This window comes from Heptranchias perlo, chromosome 25 (genome assembly GCF_035084215.1).
Source record: "Heptranchias perlo isolate sHepPer1 chromosome 25, sHepPer1.hap1, whole genome shotgun sequence".
NCBI lineage: Eukaryota > Metazoa > Chordata > Chondrichthyes > Hexanchiformes > Hexanchidae > Heptranchias > Heptranchias perlo.
The window spans coordinates 29,144,265-29,171,594 of NC_090349.1; the positions used below are offsets into that span (position 1 = coordinate 29,144,265).

Below are 27,330 nucleotides of genomic sequence, written 5' to 3' on the forward strand. Positions count from 1 at the left end.
TAATTAAAGAATTGGGTCAATAATTTAGAAAAATATATAAAAACTTATAAGCAGCGGGTGCTTTTTTATTTGATTAAATTATCCCTTTCAATTCAGTAGTAGAAATTGTGAAAAGAAACTGCAGAAATAATTTGCAATGAGCATATGACATCTGAATGAACTTCCATGTTTATTTATATAATCTGTGTCAGCACTGAATTGTCTTAACCAAGTTGCACTCCTTTGTGTCGAATTTTCCTCCTGCTGATTATATGTCAAAAATTGCCTGTTTCCATGGCTTTCTCAGCAAGAGTTATACAAATTGGAACAAATCTCACATCGTGATCTGTATCTTATTTATCTTACCTTATATTTAAATCAAAAGGATGTTTTAAAGTTAAATGGTACCTATTGTGTGCGATTATATGATGTGCACTTTATATATCAAAATGCAAAATTGTACTTGTTAATTCTGTGTTGGTATGGTGCAAGTTTTAAATGTTAGTATTTGAAATAGGTATACAATTAACCATAGCTCTGCAGTAATGAAAAACACATTGTTCCAATTTTTCACTAATTATATAAAATTATTGTAAAATGGCTGCAGAGTTGTAAGTTGTTGAATTTAATGGCACTAAAATTAGAAAGTTGTTTTTCACAAAATTAATACTATTCTTTGTTAACTATAAATCAAAAATTACTCTGACTTCTACATGTGAGCAAAATCATTTGAATTTGTATTAAGACTTGTAATGAACTGTGTCTATTTTGAAGAAAGCTGTTCTATATTAATTGTGTAAATATGCCAGAAAATTGGATTGATTCCTTTTTTGTTACCTCAAGTGTATTCTTGTCATACATATTTAAAACGCACAGTGTTTTATTCCTGCTTATAACACATCCATTAGTGTTTTCACACCCTCCCTCCCAATAGTTGTAACTCGGATATTGTGATAATATGTCAAGCACAAAAATAATTTGTAGTCCCTGCCTGGTGCTGCTGTGCAGCTCTTTAGTGTTCATGTGCCATCTATCCTCATAAAGCTGAGTGTCTCTCCCAAAATAAAATGAAGCCAATTGGAAGAAAGGTCATTGTTCTGGGAGTTACATGGCTGTTAGTGTTTTAAAGTACATAACAAAAAAATTACAAATGAGCTAAATTTCTACTTTTTAACACAGTTGTATTTTATGTATATACAATTAAACTGGAGGGAATGCAAACATCACCTGCCTCTATGTGGGTTCCCCATTCATTGTCTTCCCCTCCTCCTCATATCAGACAATAGGAACTAGATGCATATAATAGCCAGCAAATTTGGGACCTTCTTCAACCTCCTAAATTCTCAGCCCCTGGTTAAGTAAATATCTATTCAGTGAGGTTATTTATCTGGGCCGATGAGGCAGGGGGAGGGGGTGGAAAGAGAGGAACTACAGACATTCCCTACCCAATTAGGAAACTGTACATTTTGCTTGCAAGCAAATCCATTCTTGTGCAGATCACAGTAAATCTTTCTGCATACATTAAAAAACCTTTGGGCTGAGTAGCAGTGTACCATTGGATTTATTTCACAAGCAAGAGTGAGCTCTTATTTAAAGATGTAATCCTTTCACAGTTGTAAAATAAATCCAGTCATATATTAACTCTAACATTTATTTTCTGAAAATTGCATCCCTGTGAACATTGTTTCTATGTCTGAATATGCAGATTTCAATTTTATTTACACCTGCAGTGCCTGTTACCCATAATGTTGCACCTATTATTCATTATTAGTGGCTATTTCACTCGTGTGGCAATTTTGATGGGCTGCTGGCAATTTTTCACTAACAAGGAAGAAAACTGCCTTGTGTGTAAATTCTACAAAATAGATGGCCAGATAATTACAAAGCTGTGGAGGTAACTTTTTTTAAAAAAAATTGAGCTTGTACACATGGGCTCTGATATGTACAATCAACGCTAGACTGTTTCCACCTCTATATCATCCATGATCATTTGTTCTTCAATATGTCTATATTCAGACACATGAAATATTTAAATTGTGCAATATCTTATGGGCCATATTTCTACCTACTGAGATTTGTATTTTTCAAAGTTTAGTTATTTTTCAGATGTAAGCTACTGTGACTGTGTAGCGTCATTAATGTCTGTGCACTTAATAAAATGCTAATTATTCTATTACAAAAATAAATGTTACGAAATATGTTTGAAATACACCAACTTCTTTAGTAATTGTGTACAATAAATCACAAGATAGCTGTGGATGAGGAAGGCCTTTCACCCCAACCTACCTCATCCATGCAAAAAGACGCTACAATCTCTTCCCTTCACAGCATCCACCACAGTCCCCATCACTCACACCTGCCCACTTATCCCAGACAGCCACCAATATTGGGTAAATGGTGCTAACCATTTGCCATTACTATGGGCATCAATTAAACCATACAACAGCACTGGGGTATTTAAGCAATAAATGGAGGATGAAGAGTCCCTCCATGGTTTCAGTGCAGCTAAATCTCTTGTCCTGTGTCACGTTGCCTGCCACCTCCAGGATCTCGGCCATCAGGTTACACCAGTCACCATGTATAGCGGGCAAAGTGCATTGACACCAATATCCCCGCTATAAGTAGAGGGGACTGTATTAAATAATTCCAGGGTTTTCGCCTCTATTATCCTATTTAGAAGTCGCATGCCTTGATCGTTCTGTATGAAGATGAGCTTCCTGATATCATTCCTAAATTTGTCTTCTCCTGCTTTGAACTTTTGTCCCTTTTGTCCTTCTGCCATGGTTTAAATTTGTAGTATCCTTGTGACAGAATTCCTGAAATAGTCTACAATATTTATCAGCTGTACAGTGTCCAGGTGGATTGACAATAGTTTTCACCATTCCTGATGCTTTGATCTGCCAACCGTTATTTCTGTGCTGGTCACTGTATAAATCAGAAAAAAAAAATATTTTTGTAGTTTAAAGGGTAACACGAACATACAAACTGACGGACAGGAAAAGACCTTCTGGTCCATCCAGCCTCTCCCACACAATTTTGTGTAACACAATATATACACTCCCCATACCCAAAACCATGTGATCTCCTGGGAGAAGCAAAAAAAATTAAAAACCCAGACCAATTTGGGGGGAAAAAAATTTGGGAAACTCCTCTCCGACCCCTTTGGCAATTGAAACTAGTCCTGCCAGAAATAGGTCCAGCTCTTGCTTGAAGGGATTAAGCAAATCGCCGTCCACCGCATGAGTCAGCAGCCTGTTCTAGAGGCCCACTATTCTCTGGGAAAAGAATCACCTCCTGACATCTAACCTGGATCTGGCCTTATACAACTTAAAATTGTGACCCCGGGTCCTCCCTAACCCATTTAGTTGGAATAATTTATTCTGCAAATTTGCAGATCGTACCTCCAACACCTACATCTAGATCATTAATAAAAATAGTAAAGAGCAACGGTCCCAACACTGATCCATGTGGGACATCACTGGTGACCAGTCTCCAGACAGATCCAAATCCATCTATAACTACCTTCTGCCCACGGCCTTCAGCCAGTTCATAATCCAACTCAAAATATTGCCACTAATACCAGAGGCTTCGATCTTGTAGAAGAGCGTCTTGTGCAGTACCTTGTCAAAAGCTTTTTCGAAGTCTAGGTAGACAATGTCTATGAAGCGAGATTGAGTAGACTAGGCCTGTATTCTCTAGAGTTTAGAAGAATGAGAGTTGATCTCATTGAAACATACAAAGTTCTTACAGGGCTCGACAGGGTAGATGCAAGGAGGATGTGTCCCCTGGCTGGGGAATCTAGAACCAGGGGTCAAAGTCTCAGAATAAAGGGTAGGCCATTTAGGACTGAGATGAGGAGAAATTTCTTCACTCAGAGGTTGGTGAATCTTTGGAATTCTCTACCCCAGCGGGCTGTGGAGGCTCAGTCAATAAGTACATTCAAAACAGAGATCGATAGATTTCTAGATATTAAAGGCATCAAGGGATATGGGGATGGTGCAGGAAAATGGTGTTGAGGTAGACAATCAGCCATGATCTTTTTGAATGGTGGAGCAGGCTCAACGAGCCAGATGGCTTATTCCTGCTCCTATTTCTTATGGTCTTATGTCTAATGGGCCTCCCTCATCCACCATTTTGGTGACTTTTTCAAACAATACAATCAAATTTATAAGACATGATTTTTTTTGAAGCCATGTTGGGTGTCCCTAATATGTCCCTCTCTATCCATGTAATCATATATTACATCCCTAATAATTCCCTCAAGCACCTTTCCTATTACTGATGTCAAACTAATGGGCCTATAGTTACCCGGGTCCATCTTGTCTCCTTTTTTAAAAATGGGGACTATATTAGCCTCCTTCCAGTCTATGAGAACCATCCCAGAGTGCAGTGAGCTATTAAAAATAGGTTCCTGATATTCCTAAATTTGCCTTCTGCTGCTTTGAACTTCTGTCCCTCTTATCCTACTGTCATGGTTTAAATTTGTATCCTTGTGACAAAATCCCTGAAATAGTCTATTTCAATATTTATCAGTAGTACTTGATGTAGAAGATGCCAGAGACTCCAGATGGATTGACAATAGTTTTGACCGTACCTGATACTTTCATCTACTAACTAGTATTACTGTGCTGGTTACTATATAATCGGAAAAAAAGAACTTTACAGAAATCTTTATTTTTGTTAGTTTAAAGTTAAAAACAATATTATTTCACTCTATCTATAGTAGGTGTCATGCTTGGCTCAGTGGTAGCACACTTACCTCTAGATGAGAAAGTTGTAGGTTCAAGCCCCCCTGAGACACTTGAGCTTGCACTTCAGTGCAATACTAAGGGAAGGCTGCACTATTGGAGATCCTGTCTTTCAGATGAGATCTTAAACCAAAGCCCTACCTGCCCTCTCAGGTAGACATAAAAGATCCCCATGTACTATTCGAAGAGCAGGGGAGTGTCTCTATTGTCCTGGCCAGCATTTATCCTTCAACCCACAAAAACAGATTATCTCCCTGCTATTTGTGGGGCATAACTGTGTGAAAATTGGCTGCTACATTTGCTTGTGAACCTCTGACACATGCAGTTTTTAATGGTTTTGTTGAGATTAATTATTATTCTTCAGATGTGATGACAACAGAAACTCTACAACCAATTTTCTTCTTCTGTAATTGATAGAACATTCTCACATATACCACATTATGTACTAGCCAAATCAGCACTCACACAGCTTCCAATTGCATTGGAACTATTCCATTAAAACCATCTTTACTTAAAAGCTCAGTCCATTTATAGAATATAAATCAATCCCAATTGATCTGCATCATGTAACCTCTATATACCAATATAATAAACTGAATACTGAATGCTCCAGATTTTCACTGGAAAATGGAAAAAATGTGCTGCAATCAACATACATATTTGACAGAAAATATGATTGGGTTAACAACAGAACTTGACAGTTGCAAGTAGCTACATACCCGAAACAAATGATATTTGTGATCATATGGATCTCATGCCCTAAATGTGAGACAAGTCTTCCCTCTTGCCTGTATGATGTACTTTCCTCCTCTTGGTCGTGCAGCTCAGGATTCAAAGGAGACACCAGAACAAGTGCAGGAATGAGAGTGCCTGGAGAACGGAGTCTCACTCTACTTCAGAGTCAAATTGGGCCTTCACACCATATTTGCACTCAAGTTTAACATTGGTGCAAAGAGGTTTCGGCTTTGCTCTGTGGAGTGTGACTGCACAGTCATTCGTTGAATCTCTATCCAAAAGCATGAAGGAGTAACCCCATTTCACAGGTCCAAATGGAGTGGGTGGGTATACTTGGATGCACTTCAGAACAAAAGGGGAGGACACTTGAGCACACATCAAGTAGGAGAAATGAAATCGAAGAGATCACATAGTGTGGTGGGCATGTGGACCGTATTACCTGGGTTAGAGGCATTCAGAGAGTGGAGGGGAAAATAATTAGTCAATGAATTAAAACTCGGGGTGGGTTAAGTGCTGCCTCAACAGACCTAATTTTGAATGATGGCGTTTAATTGGGGAAAATTTAATAAGTGATTTCATCCAATAATTAATTTTGGGCAGATAAAACGGGTACTCCAAACTTGTTGCTCACATCGTTTAAGAAAGATTCATGTTTAACCGAGATTACAATGAGTGGTCAGAAAGTGCTTTTAGATTTTCAGTTTGTATACATTTAGCAAAAATATAAACTGATGAGGTAATCACTTATGTTATATTAACTGATCTTAGTTTCTTATTGGCTGCAGGCGAGGAACCCCAATTTCTTCACGCCAATAGGTTAGTGTCAGGCACTCGGTCATTCCACAATTTAGGAGGATGTCACTTTAAAAAAACGGATAGCCTGTCCAAACTAAAAATATACGCCTAGAGTTACATAATTTGCTAATTGGGGTGGATTAGGCAGCAAGAAATCCTGAAGTAGCCACGGTTCGACAAAGCTCCGAGCTAACCAGTGAACAACATGTTCATCCAGGCAGCCGCCCACTGCACTCAGTCTAACACCCAGTAAATTGACAAAGACTCTCTTCCTTTACTAAATACTGCCCTCTAGCTGCCTCTATGCGAAAAAGCCATATGCTTTTAAAATACCAAGAACTTTGAAAGTATTTCCAAGTCTACCAAAACTTCTAGAGGCGAAATCTATGGTTAGGGCGATCTGTTTTGTGCCAAGCATGCGAGGTGTTGCGACAATTTTTTCGTAACGTGTTGTGCTGAAATGCGTGAAATATATTTATATTTACAAAACAAAAGCATGACAGCGGCTTGTCTGTAAAGCATTTTAAGGCGATCCACGTTTTCTGGATGAATAGGAGGGGCGGGAACTGCCGGGAGTGCAAGATCTTTTCAAGGACCTGATTGCGCCGCGTCGTTAATCCAGTGTAAAAAAAAACCCCGTCTGATTCCTCCCTGCCAGCAATCCATCAGCGAGACGTCAATGAGATTCCTCTGGGGAAACTACAAAACACACGCTGCCCTGACCAACAAAAAAAAGAGTGGAGGCACCAGGGTACAACACTCAGTCGAGACTCTTCACACACTGAGCCAAGCAGTCCCCCCAAAAAAAACCCTTTGCAGATTTCATCCTCAATGACAGCTACAGTAAAACGCCAATCGGTAATGACCAAGCAGCCTTAACCCTCGGATATTTGCAGGATTTGCCTTATTTCTATCCAATCTCAGAACCGTGGGGCAGCTGAGATTGCTGGAACACTCGGGACCTGAGGGTGTGCGCTGAAGAGAATCCACTAGATATAAACCTGACTGCGTTGGGAGTCGGACGGCCCGGTGCTTTTACGAAGTACAGGGCTAATTCAGCATCATCTACCAAAGTGTACTGGGAATGGCCGGGAGTGTGGATATTAGCACTTTCAGGAACCCCCAGTGGTGCACAGCATCGCGGAGAGGCTTCCAAGTAACTTTCTTTCTGGTGTACCTAATCCCTCTGGTGTGCACTTCGTGGGGGACTGGATTTCAATACAAGTACCCATCGGGGCTGCAAAACAGCAAGGATCAGCTCGGAGTGGTCAGCAATGGGTTTCTCACTCGAAGGTAACCGGTAGCTCCGCTTCACCCCTTGTAATTATAGAAAATTGGTAACCTTTCTTAAAGAGAGTAAAAAGACTAGTCTTGATAAGGTACAAAAGGCTGATTGTGAGAGTTGCTGATTGTGAGAGTTGCTGCAGACGGGTCCTGGGTCGGTGCTCGTGGTTTGATGTGTCCGGATGTGGGTCACGCAAACAGCTCACTGCGGGGGTAAGGTTAATCGAAGTGAAGCAATTGGGCGGTCAGAATGCTGGATAAACACTTATTAATTCCCCTGATTTAGATATATTTTCTGGACCAGAAATTCGTGACTCACTAAACACACCAACCATCCAGGTGGCTGTCTGTATAACCCTTTAGTCGCTTTACAAGCGTTTAATAACACGAAGGAGTTTATTCTAATTTAAAACTTTTATTTCCGACAATAGCTTCCCGGAACACGTGTTTTGACTGTCAAAACTTTTTTAAAAAGGAGTTGTAGCATTTAACCTTCCATCAGAATTCTTGATATAGTTTCACAAATCCAGATATGTTGGTCCGACAGGCTTCTTTTTATTGTTGTTACTTGGCAAAAGGGTTTGTTTGAAATGGATATTCACACAGTCTGTCAATGGATTTATTGGCTTTCTTACAATGGCCTCGCGAGCAGCCAAAACTTGTGCAAGCATCCCTCTCCAATGTGTAATCGGAGTAGTGTGGGCACGGCCACTTCATCATATGTTCTAAATAATACGCGAACCGACGCAATAAAAGTCCCTTCGTGATCGGGATCCGTGTATGGGTTTAGAGACTCGTGGCTTTAGGCTGTTGCCATAAATTGGCTGCAAATATGAGGGAGCCTGGAATATTAGACTTGTGTATTTAACCCATCCATTCAGAGAATACACGTTTAAAAATGACATTTTTTTCTGCCCTACGTAAAGAAGAATAATGCTAGCAACGTATAACCAGTGGCCAAACCCCAGTTCTTTAACTAACTCACTGCCTTTCGAAGCCTCCCTATATTTGACAGGACGGGGATCCTTCTTGTCAGGCAAAATGTCAATGGCAGACTTTCTTACACAAAACCTTGGTCCAAAATAAGCATCTAATACTTAGGGCAGTGTTTCCGGGACGGCCGAGCAATCCCTTGTGGTTTAAAAATTTGACACGGGCTGTGGTAATCTCCCCCGAGCAATCCAAAACAATTCTTCAGGATGTTGCCTCCTCCGTTCAAAGAAATCTCTAAAGAAAAAAAGTGACCAGACTAGTTCCAGGTTCATTTTGCATTCACATTCACTCACTGTTCTATTGAGAATGATATTTCAGCTCTCTGGGTGACTTTTATAGGACAGTGGGTCTAAGGCGAGAACACGAACAGTAAACTGACATTGTTAATGTGTTGCAGGGCTCAAAGTTTCACTATAAGATCAGTATTAAGGACTAAATCCTTTCTGTGATGTACTGTGTGCCGTTTTGTTTTGTAAGTTCTAAGTTATCCAGCCGATAATCTCTCTGCACCTGCTTGGTGTCATTTTATAGGTTGGTTTCAGTATATTAAGATTAACTAAAATTTTAATAGCCAATTAGTCAAAACTGTAGTCAGTTTTCAAAGGTACCGAACTTCCATTAGTTTCATCTGAGTTAAGCAACCAACTTGACTGGAACCCTCCCCATAAACTGGGTGGGGTTGAACTTAGAAGGGCCAGATATGAGCCTGCTTAAAAGTAGGTCTGCAAGATCAATTGTGGGATTACACGGGGCCGGTTGGGAAGGTGTGCGTTTGTATTTGTTCTGACAAGCTAGCTGGCATATTTTATGGCTGACGAGAACATTGGAAGGGGGATGGACTTCATCTTAACTAAGTAAAGACCAAGGCACGGTCGGTTTTAAAGGAATTCCTCATCAGTCAAGGCAGGCTCGTTCAATTCGGTGCCTGACATTCTCTCTCCAACAGTAATGCGAAGCGAATGTATCTCACCCAAGCGGGAGCTAATGAACTCTTCTGAGGCCTTAACAGATGGGCCTTTTCACGGTGTTGTTGCGTGAAATTAAACTGCAAGGGACTCCTTAATTAAGTAGCTGTACATCCAATCCCAGTCTAATGACCTTTATAATTTCTACTTTCAAAAAGATTTACTTTAACGTAAATGATCAAAGTAGAAGGTGCAATGTCTATTTATTGGAGAGCTATGCATCCCAGAACAGGGCTTACTGTAGGGGCTTGGTTTATTGACCTGTGGCAACTGATAAACGAATAGGCTTTCGGGTCATGCATAGTAATGACAAGGGGTCCTCGTCCCAACCAGCCACAATCTATCAGTAACCACTCTAACCCCTCAGTGTCATTCTTCTATTATGTGAGCATTAGCACTGCTTCAACTGAGCTGACACGGGCATCATACATAGTATTGTCATCAATGGCTGGTTGAAGTTTTATTTCAGATTCTCATTGACCCAGCACCAAGTGCCCCTGCTTTGGAGACTCTGTCTGGAAGTTCCATTTGATTGAATTATTTATGAATGGAATAGTACCTTAACGTCCATTAACAACGACCACGCTCTGAGATGTTAACACGATTCTGATGTTCAAAGGTATCCTCTGAAAACAGCCCTGTGCTTTGCCTCTTCAAAATAAAAGGGGATTTAATGAAGTTGAATACAATTAAATGTCGAGCGCAGAATAACTAACAGTTTTATTCCCAACTCCGATAGAAATAAACGGGTCTGGAGTTTCTATTTTGGGCGGTGAATTTGTTTCGTAACATTTGCTGATCAATCGATATTGAATGGGAAGGTCGACTTTAAACTTTTCTTAAACTGGTGTGTTTATGTTGCTAATGGTACTCGTGATATCGCCGGTCACTAAGTCAAAGCATGAACTTTTGATGTGGTGACTTACTGGAGCAGGATTTACATACTTTTACCGGATGTCAGCCAGTCTCCCCATTTATCTCATCTGTTGGACCATGCCTTGTGAAAAAAGGAAACGGTGAATTGTTGATCATCTGTTAACTGGAAACTCGGATTGACCGTCTGTTTGAGACTGCCTGGAGCAGAGGAGCACAGAACTTCTGTAAATTCACACTTTACATTCCTTTAGTGGGAAAATACACCATAATGCTGCAAATTCCCATAGAGAACAAGTGAAAATAAATCACCCAGTGGCACCGACTGCAAATCCCGAGTTGTGAGCTATGTTAGTCGGGTCGTTAGGGGTTTGTTTTCTGTAAATCACAACTCCCAACTTCTATTCATATACTGGATACATAATATATATGTGACATATGATTAGTCTTAGTATTTGTTTAAGCCATTGGTCTTCATCGATTTCCCAATTTTTAAAAAAAGTTCAAAGTGGTTAAAGTGCCATTTCAAGCACAGTTTTTCGGGAGTGAACTGAGGCTGGAGGGTGAGGGGAAGGTTATGCTATAGAACCGAGTGCACAGGGGCGTTGGAAGATTAACCCAGGGTTTTGCTAGTGGTATCCTGAGTGTAGCTGTGTCACATCAACAACTTGAAACATAACTGTTGTCAGTGTTGTTAATTCTGATGCACTTAGCAGCTCTGTGTATATTTGTGTGATGCCATCATGTCGGAAAAAAATGTTCTGGAGTTATGGTGGCCTACTGCTTAAAAACTAAGCCATTAAGATCAGAAGGTCCAAAGATCTTTTCCTGGTCTATGTTGAGATAACTGATCTCAGCCAGAACAGCAATTGGCACTATAAGTTGCCTCAACGCCCTTGAGCCAGGAAGATTGGATATTCATCCAGGTTTGCTACCCTTATTGCTATCCAGCTACCCATTGAAGTATGCATTTGTAGATGCCATGTTGGTTCAGGATTGGGCTTTATTGTGATGCCCGCCACAGTCAAATAGCTTTTGGACGCTGCCTGATCTCTCACGTGAAAAATGGCCATTTGGGTGGAGGGCTACCAGTGCCAATGCATTTGAGTCTCACCAAGTCGGGAGAAGAGGGGAGAAAAATTGTCCTGGTGGATGCCCATGGGCAAGCATAAACCACTAAGTGCAAATCACTGGTCTAGAGATCATGTTTATTGTATAATGATCTTCATTCCAAAAATAGGTAACATAAACAGAATTCATATAAAGAAAGAACTTGCATTTATATAGCATTTCCCATCCTCAGGGCATCCCAAAGCAATAAAGATATTGGGTGGATAAATCAATATTTAAATAGTGCACTATTGAGTTTTGTCTGAAACATAAAGTGCCCACACATGTGCTCAGGCCCCCAAGTCTGTGAGTTTTGGAGGAAATTGGAACACTCGGTGTAAATGGTTTCCTTCCCAGTCCACATAAAAATCAAACTCATTATTGGTACCAATTTATTAGCCCTAAGGAAGGTTGGACACTCTCTAGTAACGAGCATGACCAAACTCCATTCTCACTGTGTCAGATCCATACTAGTGCCTGGCACTTTCACCTTTTAGGGATGTGTGACAGGCAGTGAAACAGGTGTATTAATTGCCGAGGATGGTTCCAAGTGTCAACTTGGCTCAGTTGGTAGACTCTGGATCAGAAGGTTGTGGATTCAGCCCCATTCTAGGATTTGAGGAAATTCATTAAAAATTTGAAGAAGAGCATTGAGGTTTTTTGGTATTCATGCCAACATTTCTTCCTCAATTAACACCACCAAAAACAGACTAACTGGTCATTCATCTCATGGGTTTGTGGGATCCTGCTGTGCATACAATAATTGCAGTGTAGCCACTGCACCTAAAAGTAATTAATTCCATGTGACGTGCCTTGAGAGTTCCTTAAAGGTCTGATGAGCTACTATATATAAGTGTATGTCTTTTTTTCATGCACCTCTGTTTAATGACCGTTTGGTGCTAGATTTACACCAAAATGACATGAATTCAATGCCAATTTGCCAGTATAACAGCTACTATTAAAAGATAATAAACAGAAAAATCAAGAAGGCTGGAAATTTGAAATAAAGCAGAAAATGCTGGGAATACTCAACTTTAGGGTATGTCGCTTCATCTGAGTAACAATAAAAGATCGGTCAAGAGCATTCACGCATTGCTCATCGGATAGATTAGCTGATTAAAGCAGTAAGTAGATGGGCCATACAGATCATAAACGTCATATTCACAGCTTGTGTCGAGGAAGCTGATCTCACATAGGTTGATGGTAAGGGTGCTACAGTTGGAATCCATGCTCTGCATTAGGGAAGGAAAAATCAATTAGGGTCCCATACCTGATTGCTGTCAACGACATCTGCTGGAAGCACATGAGTAGATGTTAATTAAGAACAGGTTCTGGCTTGGTAATGATGCTCGACACAGATAAGTCACATACTGAGATCACTCTCCAGGCTCACACCTATAAAGAAGGTTAATGAGCAAGATACTGGAGAGTAGCTGATGATCACAGAGCCATCTACCCCAGCAAGAAAACAACACTTTTAGGAGTGGAGGGAAAAAAATCTCCTGAAGGTGACTTTGCTGGGGTTTAGGTCTCTGATGCCAGGGTGTTCGAAGTGATGATTCTTCATGTCTGTACCTAGACAGTAAGTGATTGCAAACCATCACCAGTGGGGTGGGAGAAATCACAGCCGAGTCCAATCCTGTTCTCATTCAACATCCACAGATCTGTACTTTCCAGCAGGGGTCACTCAATAACAATCAGGACTGGGAACCATGGTAAATTTTCCCCTCCCTATCCCAAAGGTGCTAAGGCCAATTGCAGTGCCCCTATTAGCATCCTGGCTACCAGGACAGACCAGAAATCAAAGCCGAGACTTTTTGGTCTATGTAATCCTGTTACACACAATGCTCATTACTGTTGAGCCATTGGGGGAGCCAAATATGCTATTTAAATGTACAGATTTGTTACCTGTACAATCACTTCAACATAAGTCAATTCTTAGGGTTGTGATCCTATTCATCTCTAATGTTAAGAATGTGTTGCCTAAGTACACTTCAAGCTGTGTGGGGAAAATGTCATTTCAGTGTAAAATGGGAAATGGGGCTGGACACGCACAGCAGTTTAGTGAGCCATAGGTTAGCACCTCGGGTGGGTCCCTTGATCAGAGCTCTTATCATTTGATTGCTCAGCAAGTTGAGGTTTTGTCTTTGTAAACTGTATTAGTTTATTCTTTAGCGATTTTGGTTATTTTAATTGGTTACTCATTCAGTTTTGACCATTGTATGTTAAATTATTCACTTTTTTTAAGGAATTGGTGTCCATACACTGTCACGAAAACAGTGTCCTGCCAAGTACAGAATGGAACCTACGTGCAGAGGGTTTATCAGAGCTGCAGATGGCCAATGGGCTGTCCCGGTGGTATCAGGTAAGAATACATTACTATGTTTGACATACAGATCTGACCCCTGCTTGGTCTTCAATAACACTGACATCTCTGCTGTGCAATCTATCTGCCCAAGGTCACTTTTACAGCTGGTGTCTATTTCCCAGGAATCTGACTTAACAATATCAAAGTTATCTTCACTTTGGCACAAGACTAACTGACGGTGTCCTCCACAATGTTACAATTGCATCACACTCCTGACTTGTGCCTTGTAGATGGTGGAGAAGCTTTGGGGAGTCAGGAGGTGAGTCACTCGCTGTGGAATACCCAGCCTCTTACCTGCTTTAGCAATTATGGCATTTATGTGACTGGTCCAGTTGGGTTTCTGGTCAATGACCACCTCCAGGATGTTAATGGTGTGGGATTCGGTGATGGTAAGGCTGATTGATAATGATAATTGATGAAGAGGCTGATTGTGAACCAACAAACTGATGTATGTAAAAGAAAGAACTTACGTTTAGATAGCACCTCTCATGTTCTCAGGATGTCTGGATTTCCCTCCCTAAACCTTTCTGCTCCTCTACCTCTCTCTCTTCCTTTAAGTAGCTCCTTAAAACCTACCTCTTTGACCAACATTTTGGTCACCTGTCTTAATATCTCTTTATGTGGCTCATTGTCAAATTTTGTCTGATATTGCTCCTGTGAAGCGCCTTGGGATGTTTTACTATGTTAAAGATGTTATATAAATGCAAGTTGTTGTCCCAAAGCGTTTCACAGCCAATAAAATACTTTTGAAGTCAAGTCAGTGTTGTAATGTGGGGAAATATTCCATTTATTTTACATGAAATATATGAATGAAAAGAATACTGCTTTTCAGTGACCTGAATCTATTTCTTCCAGCTATTTGCCCTGTATAAAAACAATAAACATGCAACTATGCCACTTTCTAGGCAGAACCCACTTACAGACTACTTGTCCTTGGATATCCTCTGTTACAAATTGTCTGTATTCACACCTAAGCATGGGGGTCTCTCTCTCAATCCCCTCCCTTCTCTATCTCCCCTCTCTTCTCTCTCTCTCTCTCTCTCTCTCTCCCCTCTTTGATTTGAGAGAAGGATTTCTCTGTTGTTCAGTGCCTCAGGCTTCCCTGACTGATGAGAGAGTTCCCTCTCCATGTGTTTGTGTGTGTGTTGTAAACAATTTTACAACACCAAGTTATAGTCCAGCAATTTTATTTTAAATTCACAAGCTTTCGGAGATTTTCTCCTTCCTCAGGCAAATGTTTCCACACACAAATTTAATTAACCCACGATGAGTATTCCATCCACTTTGATTGAAAACAAAGGAGACGATCCATATTGCTGGTTGGAGACATTCTCTTGAGGATCAATCCCTGTAGCTCACTCTATTGTCTCCAAGTTACAGTAATGTGTATAAGAAAGCTGTTTGATGGCTGTCCTGTCTGAGATCCCACCTTAATCATCCTAATCAACATTCTAATTGGCTTGTGTATCTCTGGAATTAATCCTTTGTAAACTGAAATAGACTTTCTATCAATAACATAATAAAATTTAAACCAGAAACTCTTCTAGGCCAAGTAGGTCAAAGTCCCCCCCCCCCCCAACATTGTTACAGTCACCATGAACTGAGGTGAACGATGTGGAAGGAGGAAGCCTCCGAAAGCTTGTGAATTTAAAATAAAATTGCTGGACTATAACTTGGTGTTGTAAAATTGTTTACAATTGTCAACCCCAGTCCATCACCGGCATCTCCACACCATGACCATGAACTGAGGGGAGGAAGGAAAAAAATGAATGCCAGTGTGAACTGAAGAGGGGAGGAGATGGAGGGTGGGGGTGAAGGTGAAGAGAGCAAGGGTTAATAAATAATTTTTTAAAATCTAACATTCAATAAAACAGACTACTGACATACCAGCCTTCAACCTTCAATAGCCTTCAAATTCTCACAAACTAATAGAAACTCCAGGCAATTTTTGACACACTCATCCCTGATATTGCACTCGACACTGGCCTGTCTGATCTCTAATATCCCACTCTACACTGGCCTGTCTGATCTCTAATATCCCACTCTACACTGGCCTGTCTGATCTCTAATATCCCACTTCATGCTGACCTGTCTGATCTCTAATATCCCACTTCATGCTGACCTGTCTGATCTCTAATATCCCACTCTACGCTGGCCTGTCTGATCTCCCGCCGCCATTTGAACTGCCGGGGTTCTAGCAGTGTCAGGGCCACTCACCGCAGGCAAGTGGGAGCCTCGTATATATTTAAATATCAGGGTCCAATAACGTAATTCAGAGCCTGATGTGGTCTTAACTGCCGATCATGGCAATGATGCTCAGTGCCTGGCTTGCCAGTGAAATCAGGCGGCAGGCAGCATTGTGGCCAGAAGAGGCCCAGGTAAGTGTTAATTTTTAATTTTTTTACGGTTTCCTTGTGGGCTAGGTGGAGCAGGAGTGCTTCTCCGGGCCCCATGTAGAAACCTTGGGCCTCCACAGCCCCGGGCTCCATTCCCCCTCCCTCCCCCTGACGTCAGTCGCCTCAATAATTTAAATGAGGCCTGGTAGTTAAAATCTCTCAAGCCGCTCACTACACCAATGCCTCAAGTTAAAATCGAGGCATTAGAGCCCGTTAGGCACTGCTCACATGCCGCACGTCAGTTGTGGGGGAAAGTGCGTGCTGGCAGGGTTGAAGGATGGTGGGCGTGGGTGCCCACATCCCTGCCCTCTCCACCGTGCTTCAGAGAAGAATTTTATTTCTTACAGATTTATTTTTTTATGCTTTCCAGTTACAGGGCGGTGATACGACCAACTTACAGGCTGACTTACAAAACGGTGACGGCAGTAGAATGGAAATGTTGTGTCGGCTTCAGAGGGAGCAGCTGTGAAGAAGGTGAGAAGTATCCGTGTCACTCGCTGAGCATGTCACATAATAACATTTGCTTTTGTACACTGCTTAATACTGAGTGAGCCAACCAGTACAACATGATATTTCTTTCTAAAGGTCGCATTTTAATACTGTACTGGATTGTTGAGCAAAACAAATTAGTTCTTAAACAAAACAATAAGAATGTATTAGCATTCAGTTAAAACTGGGCTGAATGAACTTAAGCTTTGAAATGTTATCTCCTATAATTATTAGGGTGCTGGTGAAGACCAGATCAGAATGGCTCAGTTCTGGTACAGATCTAGCCAGACGTATCACATACTGACTACAAGCAGGTTTCTAAGGAAAGACATACTTACCTTGGAGATGGTGCAACAAAGTTTCACTAGATTGATTCCTGGGATGAGAGGGTTGTCCTATGAGGCGAGATTGAGTGGAATGGGCTAATACTTTTCTGGAGTTTAGAAGAATGAGAGGTGATCTCATTGAAACGTATAAGATTATGAGGAGGCTTGACAGGATAGCTGCTGAGAGGCTGTTTCCCCTGGCTGGAGAGTCTAGAACTAGGGGGCATAGTCGCAGGATAAGGGGTCGGCCATTCAAGACTGAGATGAGGAGGAATTTCTCCACGCAGAGGGTTGTGAATCTTTGGAATTCTCTACCCCTGAGGGCTGTGGATGCTCAGTCATTGAATATATTCAAGGCTGACATAGATAGATTTTTGGACTCTAGGGGAATCAAGAGATAAGGGGATTGGGCGGAAAAGTGGAATTGAGGTTGAAGATCAACCATGATCTGATTGAATGGCGGAGCAGACTCGAGGGGCCGTATGGCTACTCCTGTTCCTATTTCTTAATTCTTATGTTCTTGGGTCAGTTCATTTCCATAATTATTCACAGATCCTTCTGTAGCTTTGGCCTTGTACAGGGAGATAGCCTAAGGAAAGTTGTGGTGAAATTTAGAAGAATGCAGCCACCTAAGAGATAAATTGTTGCATGGTAGTGGGGGGCAACATTTTCTTACAGCCTTAAGAAGGATTGAAAAAGCATTTCAACTTGTTGGTAGCCTTTACCAAAGGTAAACAAAAAGACGTGCCAGGCAAAAATGAAGTGAAAGTAAACCTAATGTGGGGCACGATATGGATTCTGGGGCAAGTGACAGAGTGGCACTGCAACCACGCCCATTTCACTCACTGACTAAGTGGGCATTGTGCTGCATTAGGTCAGTGTGAGAAGGGCTGTCCTCTCTGGCACTCTGGGGTACCCACTCCATAGAGCAGCACTACAGCATGCTTGAAATAAGCCTGAAGCATAAAAGGTAAGGGCAGAAGTGACCTCCACAGCTACAGGCCGTGCCGTGCATACGTTGTAAGTAGGCTGCAGAGTCCTTATAACAGATGGCAAAGCTCTGCAACTGCTTCCGACAGACCTGGAGCCTTTAGAGGTAGTTGGTCTCCTTTGTTGGTTGGTAGGTGTGCCAAGGCCTGTAGGTTATGGCTGGTGCCATAATGGCAAATGTGGTGAGTGGAGCTTAGATGTGATGGACTTGATTGTAGGAGGCCATGTATGGGATCTGAGCTTTACTTTTACAAATATACCAAATCTTACACATCTTCTGCTTACCTTTAAACTAGGAAGCAAGAAGTTCTGTTTTAAAAAAAATGATCAGTGCTTCAATTTGTTTATGTATCAGACTCACTTATTTGATAGTAAACAGTTAAGGAAAATGCTGTGCCTTTATTTCAAGATTCCTGACTTTAAAAGCATTAAAAGAGATTGTTCCTTTAAAAACAGATGTGGTGCCATTTTAGTGCAAATCAGTAAAATACAAATGCATAAGTGGGAGTACTTTTCAATAGGAAATAATTCCCCCCCCCCACAATCTGTGTAACTTAAAATAAATCATATTACTAGTTCATACCTTGCAGGCAATAGCTTCAATTTTATAATCCATCTCCCATAAGACAGCAGAATTTGCACAATATTTTGAAATTTGTATAAGTGGGGAGTACATAATATAAAATACTTTCCCTTAGGGCTTCTTTCTCCTTTAAGCTTGATTTCCTCTTTTAATTTGGTTAAGAACATTTGTACCAGCCTTTGTTTCATGTCTTGAAGAACACGATACTGCCTGAATTGTAGTTGTTTGCCAAAAAATGATCTAATTAGAATGAATTACAATACATTAGACAAATATTTGATTTATGGAAGTAAAAGTGTACAGAAAGTGCAGTGTAATGTACACACATTAACTCTACACTTTAACTTCCATGAATCAAATGTTTGTCTAATATATTGTAATTCATTCTAATTTCTTCCAAAGTCATTCCACCCTGCAACCATTGTCAATTATATTTGTCTTTGAAATTACAATCCCTCCATTTTTGTGATACAAATGTCTAGTTTACATATTTTATTAATTTGGTTTGCAATATCTACTTTATTGCGAAATGCACATAGTCAGACACCAACCCCAGTTTCTGAAACGGGGCACAATTGTCCCTTCAGGGTCCAGATATAATTATACTTTTATTTAATTGGCTAAAATTGATCTCTTACTACAGCTTGCAAAATGCCCTTTGTTCTAAAGCTTTGAAAACATTCTTGCTCTTTAAAATAGGGAAAAAATCCACCACATTGTTAATTGCATCATATATCTGCAGTTTAATTGCATTCTTATAGTTGTGTAATTGCATTCTCTGGCTGACGTTGCCTCAGTTTTTCACTCAGTACCAGGATATTTAGCAACATATGTTGGTTTCAATTTTAGTCTCATTTCATTTGAGAAACACGCAGAAAAGCAGTTTTGTTTTTGTGATATGAGCCACTGTATTCTCAGCTGAACCTTAAATCTGGGTCATGAGTAAAGCCATTTAGATGGATTCATGTATGTTCATTGGAAATTGTTTTTGAAATTCATTTGACACAAATCTGTTTTCTTAACTACAAATTTGTGTTGCAGACCTATCTATAGTGAATCTGTATGTTTTTATAACAATTCTTTTCCCTTTATCTGCACAGTTTGCTTTATTAAATGGAGTTCAGAAAGCTATCAAAATAAACAGCAAACTTTGCCAGATGCATTGCCTGAAGTCGAGTGCATTTCTATGATCTGGACACAAATAGACACTAGCTCTAAGACTAGGTCATGTACTGAAACAATTCCATGAATTTTAATCCTGCTTTTTATAAACTGTATCAAACTGTCAGCATATTTGACCAAGCCAGTAGTGACTGGATATGTTTTGATTTATTTGTGACTCATCTTTAGTGTTTAAAATACATACAGGAGCTTTTGCAAAGGACTTTTCCAATAGCTCAGCTACTCACTGCCTTAAACAATTGAATCATATAAACCAGAAACATTCACTTGACACCTTGGATGAGATCAGCTAAGTTAGCCGGGGGTAGTACAATTAGCCTGAGGATCCTTAGCTTGTGGAGATAAAAATCAGGCAGCTTTCACACTCCTGGTCACTATGCGGTGCTGCTCATGGATGTTGGACATTGGGTGATGAAGGGATCAGATTTAGGCTTTGTGCATCTGCTATCCAGGCTGATGCATGAACAATAGATATCTATTGTAAACAATTTTACAACACCAAGTTATAGTCCAACAAATTTATTTTAAATTAAATTCCACAAGCTTTCGGAGGCTTCCTCCTTCGTCGGGCGGATGGTGGAAATGATATTTTCGAATCCTTCGCATTTGAAAAACATAGAACAATGCCTGGTTATTACTGCCCGTTGCCAAAGCAATCACAGTGAGCAGACAGAAAGGTGTCATCTAAAAGGCCACTGAGTATACAACCCCCCAAAAAAAAGAGAGAGAGAGAGAGAGAGAGAGAAGGAAGACAGTCAATGACCCGTTATATTAAAAACAGATAACATTTGTTCGCTGGTGGGGTTACGTGTAGTGTGACATGAACCCAAGATCCCGGTTGAGGCCGTCCTTATGGGTGCGGAACTTGGCTATTAATTTCTGCTCGACGATTTTGCGTTGTCGTGTGTCTCGAAGGCCGCCTTGGAGTATGCTTACCCGAAGGTCGGTGGCTGAATGTCCATGACTGCTGAAGTGTTCCCCGACAGGGAGAGAACCCTCCTGTTTGGCGATTGTTGCGCGGTGTCCGTTCATCCGTTGTCGCAGCGTCTGCATGGTCTCGCCAATGTACCATGCTCTGGGGCATCCTTTCCTGCAACGTATGAGGTAGACAATGTTGGCCGAGTCACAGGAGTATGAACCGTGCACCTGGTGGGTGGTGTCCTCTCGTGTGATGGTGGTATCTGTGTCGATGATCTGGCATGTCTTGCAGAGGTTACCGTGGCAGGGTTGTGTGGTGTCGTGGACGCTGTTCTCCTGAAAGCTGGGTAATTTGCTGCGAACGATGGTTTGTTTGAGGTTGGGTGGCTGTTCAAAGGCGAGTAGTGGAGGTGTGGGGATGGCCATAGCGAGGTGTTCGTCATCATTGATGACATGTTGAAGGCTGCGGAGAACATGGCATAGTTTCTCCGCTCCGGGGAAGTACTGGACGACAAAGGGTACTCTGTTGGTTGCGTCCCGTGTTAGTCTTCTGAGGAGGTCTACGCGATTTTTCGCTGTGGCCCGTCAGAACTGTCGATCGATGAGTCGAGCATCATATCCTGTTCTTACTAGGGCGTCTTTCAGCGTCTGTAGGTGTCCATCGCGTTCCTCCTCGTCTGAGCAGACCCTGTGTATTCGCAGGGCCTGTCCATAGGGGATGGCCTCTTTGACGTGGTTAGGGTGGAAGCTGGAAAAGTGGAGCATCGTGAGGTTGTCTGTGGGCTTGCGGTAGAGTGAGGTGCTGAGGTGCCCGTCTTTGATGGAGATTCGTGTGTCCAAGAAAGAAACTGATTCTGAGGAGTAGTCCATGGTGAGCTTGATGGTGGGATGGAACTTGTTGATGTTATCATGTAGTCTCTTTAGTGATTCCTCACCGTGGGTCCATAGAAAGAAAATGTCGTCGATGTATCTGGTGTATAGTGTTGGTTGGAGGTCCTGTGCAGTGAAGAAGTCCTGCTCGAACTTGTGCATGAAAATGTTGGCGTATTGGGGTGCGAATTTGGTCCCCATGGCTGTTCCGTGTGTTTGGGTAAAGAACTGGTTATTGAAGGTGAAGACATTGTGATCCAGGATGAAGCGGATGAGTTGTAGGATGGCGTCTGGAGATTGGCTGTTGTTGGTGTTGAGTATTGATGCTGTCGCAGCGATGCCGTCATCGTGGGGGATACTGGTGTAGAGTGCCGAGACGTCCATCGTGGTGAGAAGTGTTCCTGGTTCAACAGGTCCGTGGGTACTGAGTTTTTGTAGAAAGTCTGTAGTGTCGCGACAGAAGCTGGGGGTTCCCTGCACGATGGGTTTCAGGATGCCCTCGATGTATCCAGAGAGGTTCTCGCACAGGGTTCCGTTGCCTGATACGATAGGACGTCCGGGTGTGTTGGCTTTGTGTATCTTTGGGAGGCAGTAGAAGTCTCCCACGCGGGGAGTACGTGGGATGAGAGTGCGTAGGATGTTTTGAAGGTCTGGATCGAAGGTCTTGATCAGTTTGTTGAGCTGATGGGTGTGTTCTTTTGTCGGGTCTGTGGGTAACCGTCTGTAGTGTTCCTGGTTGTCCAGTTGTCGGTATGCTTCTTTGCAATAGTCCGTTCTGTTCTGTATGACGGGCAGTAATCACCAGGCATTGTTCTATGTTTTTCAAATGCGAAGGATTCGAAAATATCATTTCCACCATCCGCCCGACGAAGGAGGAAGCCTCCAAAAGCTTGTGGAATTTAATTTAAAATAAATTTGTTGGACTATAACTTGGTGTTGTAAAATTGTTTACAATTGTCAACCCCAGTCCATCACCGGCATCTCCACAATAGATATCTAGACAAGGTACCAGCGGACATACAGTACTTAGAGAAGGGAACCCCAGCAAGATGTCAAAACCTTCATGAGGGGGGATTGAAAATTTTGGTGGAAAAAGGGGAACAAAAAAAGTAAAATTCTAGAAATAGCAAAGCAAAATAAATTTTATATTTTTTATCAAGAACAACATTATTGTGCCACTTCAGATTCTGCACTTACAGTAAAGTACAATTAAATCTATGCTGTCCTTGTGTGATCATTAATGGATAATTTGATTATTATAATTTTATTACCTTGAGCTTTTCATATTTGCACTTTTTATATGTTTTGATATTTTGAATTTGATCTATTCATGTTGTCTGAGTAGAGCATGAAGGTTAGTTTGTGTTTCCTGTATAGACTAGTGACTGGAATAACTTTGCTTCCGCTTCCTCTTCCACTACTGATGTGCATCTGGCATATTCTGGTGCTTCATGTCAGTAATGTCACACATCTGGTCAGCTGTATGAAAGTGAAGTACTGAGAGCAGCATTTATTGTACAGAAGCCAATGATAAATTTGCAAAGATATTTAGCTATTTGCCATTTTGCACACAAATAGTAACTTGAACATTTGGTGAGCTGAAGCTCATTCTCTCCCACTACACCATGAATTTTTCCATTTCCCACATCAATCGTTCTTTTCACCTCTCTGACTGAAAGTGCCAATTTGTGCTTAATTGTGGGCAGTTTTGTGTTTTGGCCCTGTGCTACACCATTAGTAGCTGGGCTGGGACTGTTGCAATTCCATTCACACAGTATTCTTAAGAGTCAGCAGAGAACAGACTGTCACCTCACTAGTCTGGGCTGGATTCAAACACAGGCGCCAAAGGTGAAAGGGCGATATGCTACACCACCCACTGCCCTCTAAACTGCAGTTTTAAAAAGCAGTTGTTATGGTTCAAGTGCAGGGAGGTTGGTCTCCAGACTGCAATTCTTTTGGGGGAAAGAATGCAGTCAGTTTTAGGTCATTCTCATAACCAGCAGTTGTACATTCATTTGGATTGGAATGTGTTTGAATTAGTGTTAACGGAATATTGTAGGATTAGACTCTGTAATAGTCTGTTTCTCAAATATTCTCTTCTCAAAATACTCTCCATATTTTTTAACTCCCAACTTCCATTAGCTTTAAAACATTAAAACTAAAGGGAATCACCAATATGTCAAAACTAATAAGATGAGTGGGAAATGTTCTGCTGGATCAGAGTACTTGTCATTAATAAGCAACATGGTAGCACCGTGGCATACCAGTGCATAGCACCATCTATTGGTAGATATGAATTCCTTGCCTACAACACCAATACTTCTGAATTTCTCATCTCAGCTGTGTTATTGCAAGGCAGTACTTAGCAGAGTGAAAATTGGAGGGATCATTGTCACCAAAATACACTTGTACACCTCACAGAAACTGGCTCAAAGTGGCAATGGTCTAGAGTTTGCAGCAGGTTACATGAACTTCCTGTTGGCTGCAATTGAGGAAACTAGGGAAAAATGGACAGGGATCGGGAGAAAGCAAAAGAGATTCTATGCTCACCATATAAAGTATACTACAACTTATTAGCCTTGGTAGAATGTGGATTGCTTTAAGTTAGTACTAAGTATAAAGGAAATTCCCATCTGGGGATTGCAAATGAAGTATGTGGTGGTACTGATCGGGAGCAATCAGTAAGATGACTTTTCAAATTACAGTTTTAGTACAAAATGCTCAAAGGACAGATTATCCTTTGCTGTTCCTTTTAAGAATTTAGTTATTAATGTGGGAGGAGGATGGATGGTATATTTGGCAGAACCAGTAAGCTACATCTAGTATTTTGCAGTCTGGATAAAACACTGCTTTTATGAAACTGGTACGGATGAATTGTAACATACTGGCAACTTAATAGGGGTGAGTTACAGTGTTACCTGCCCTTATTAAATAAAAGTGACATTTCACTGCCTAATGCCTGTCTTATTGAGGACAGTGTTAATTTTATTTATGTTTACATGTAATGGAAAGATGGAAGTTGTGTTCTGGAAAGCACGAAAGACATTTGGGACTCAACAGTCAAAACAATATCTTCACTTCAAATGTATTTTTATTTCTTTAGCCAGTGCCAACCTTTGCTATGCATCTTTCACCAACACTGAGCAATTTTCCATTTAAGCTCTTTGTACTACAAATAACTACTATTTCTTTTTTGTTACATGATCCTTTCATCCTGAAACTGGGTGCTAAGAAAATAATTCAGCATCGCCCTTGGTGGAATTTCTCTCTGGGAAGTAGGGGAACATTCCTGCCTCAGCTGAAACCAAAACAGTGTATTTGATGCTGCTTTGCATGCACTGTTGGTTGAGAGAGATAAAAGAACAGACCCTTAGCACTGATTGCAAATGTATAGATAAAGCTATGACAGTGTAGATAACTGACCAACCTTGAATTTGTTTTCAATGTTCCTTTGATGGCTAAGTAGGGAACTGAGGGCAGGAATATAAGAAAATTTGCAGGAATATAGGGAAATCTGCATTTATTATATCTTAAAGACTGCTTTGCAGAATTCAGTTCTGCAAATGAGAAATTAAAGGAGCTATTGCTTCAGAGCGAAACGCCTTTAGCTCTTGGCTTGTCTGTTGAGTTAAAGTCTTTATGTAAAGCCTTGTTCTTTCATATAGTTTAAAATATGTGCAAGATATATTTTGCTGTGAAATTTTATGGGAATGTTCTAATATAAGCAAATCGTAACCCATGTTCTAATGTTTATTGTTTATAAAGGAATGTTCTAACTGGTAAGCAGAGTTCACATGCCACCACTTAGCTGAGGAGACGTACAGATGATCTGCTTCCAGGTCTCTGTCAGTGCATTCTGTAGCTGGTCATTAGGCCTATGAGCAATCTGTGTTGTTCCCTCCTCCCAGTGTCCCCTTTTACTTGTGCAGAACTGCCTTGTCTTTCCAGCTTTCCGACAGCATGATTGGAAATTTCCTCTATAGTGAATTTTGGGCATGATTTGTGTTCCACTATTCCTCGGTACAATTCCAAGGAATAATAGACACCTGTTCATGCCCATAAATCTGTAAAAAGGAGCAGGTACTAAATGTGAAGAAATATAAAATTTAATAATACAATTACTTAGCAATATGCTTTAAAAGGTTAGATTTATAGTTGGGATTCTCAGATTTTGAGTTTAACTAATAAAACTCCCAAATGCATTAATACAATTTTGGTTCAGTTTTATTTTGATAAAACTGAAAATATCAAAACTTATGGGAACAAAAGAACAAAACATTCTCATCAAGGGCTTTCTAGAAGTCCACCAGGATGACTTAAGATACCTCTGCTTACCTGATTGTGCCAGGGAACTGATATATTGCCAAGAGGTCCATGCACATATTTTCTTCACAAGGTGTATTGGATGTCTATTGCTACCACTTATTAATGCCACAAAATAAGTAGATGTATTGGGACTATGGCTAATTTTTAAAAATCTGATTTTATGACCATTTTCAGGGTTTTTTAAATGAAAAAATGAAAGCAATTTATTAATTAAAGTGACTAAATTGTATGTTGAATTGGTGAAACCTTAAAATGAATATTGAAACATTAAAATAAAACACAGAAAATTGGAAATGCTTAACTCTGATGTTTACACTTGGTAAACAGTAGTACGTGCAGCTTTGTTAATTATTGATTGACAATTGATAGAATTGAGGAGATGAACTGTAAAACTGCACTTAACATAGATTACTCTGATTTTGTACTTTACAGAATAGGCTTCTGTATAAATAAATTAAGCAAATTTGCCTTTTAACAACAAAAACTTACATTTCTTTAATGCTTCTCACATTTTATGCCATGGATTCCTCAACCTCTCTCCTTTTAAACATTGACTGGGAACTAAATATTGAGTGGGATGTAAAGAAATTTAGGGGGAGGTGACACCACAGGCCGGATCAAAGAGATAGGTTTTAAGGAGGCTTTTGAAGGCATGGAGAGAAATAGCAAGATGAAGTGGTTTTGGAAGAGGGTTCCAGAGGCAGGGTACAGTCACTGAAAGATTAGCTTCTGGTGGTAGAGTGAATGGGCAGCAGATGAGCAGTAATCCAGAGTCAGAGGAACAGAGGGTGTGAACTGGGTCATAATGTGATGAAGAGGATATGGTGTCGGAAGCTCAACTCAGGGTCAAATAGGCTGCTGAGATTGCAAATAGTCTGTTTTAACCTGAGACAGTGGCCGGGGAAGAGCCTGGATTCAGTGGCAAGGGTACGGAGTTTGTTGTGGGGGCCAAAGACTACACTTTCAGTATTCCCACTGTTTAACTGGAGTGCCTGTAAATGTTGCAATTGGTCCCACTGCTAATTGCATCTTCATTATAGTTTCTGTTTTCTTTATTCCCTTGAATAGAGTTTACTTTTATTCAGTGGCTTTTAATGCTGATGCTGCTTGAAGAATTTTTTCCCCTTCTCTCTTCTCCCCCACCCCTGATTCCCTGAAGCATGGTTCCACTAATCAGGCATCTTCCGGTACCTCTCCTAAGTGACAATTATTCATGCGTGAACCTAGATGTGAGCAGTTATTACCATAGGTGCATCATAGTGGAGCCCAATCCTGTACTCACATGACAACAGCAGATTTGCTGGATAACAATCAGAAATGGGATACCTGGCTGATATTTCGCTGCCCATCCAGGTTAGCTGAGGCAATTGTAGCCACCCTGGCTAACTCACCACAGACTG

General features: G+C 40.9%; 1 protein-coding gene across 5 annotated transcripts in view; it reads left to right on the plus strand.

Annotated features, from left to right (window-relative positions):
• Window positions 1–6,916: 6,916 nt before the first annotated feature.
• emid1 (EMI domain containing 1) overlaps window positions 6,917–27,330 on the plus strand; it is a 323,148-nt gene continuing 302,734 nt past the window's right edge. For 4 of the 5 annotated variants that reach the window (XM_068005893.1, XM_068005895.1, XM_068005898.1 and 1 more), the window contains exons 1-3: window positions 6,917–7,550; window positions 13,731–13,847; window positions 16,617–16,720. In XM_068005893.1, coding sequence (XP_067861994.1) covers window positions 7,342–7,550; window positions 13,731–13,847; window positions 16,617–16,720 — 430 coding nt within the window. In that variant the 5' untranslated portion in view covers window positions 6,917–7,341. The remainder of the gene's footprint in view (window positions 7,551–13,730; window positions 13,848–16,616; window positions 16,721–27,330) is intronic. The other variant, XM_068005894.1, reaches the window with a different exon arrangement.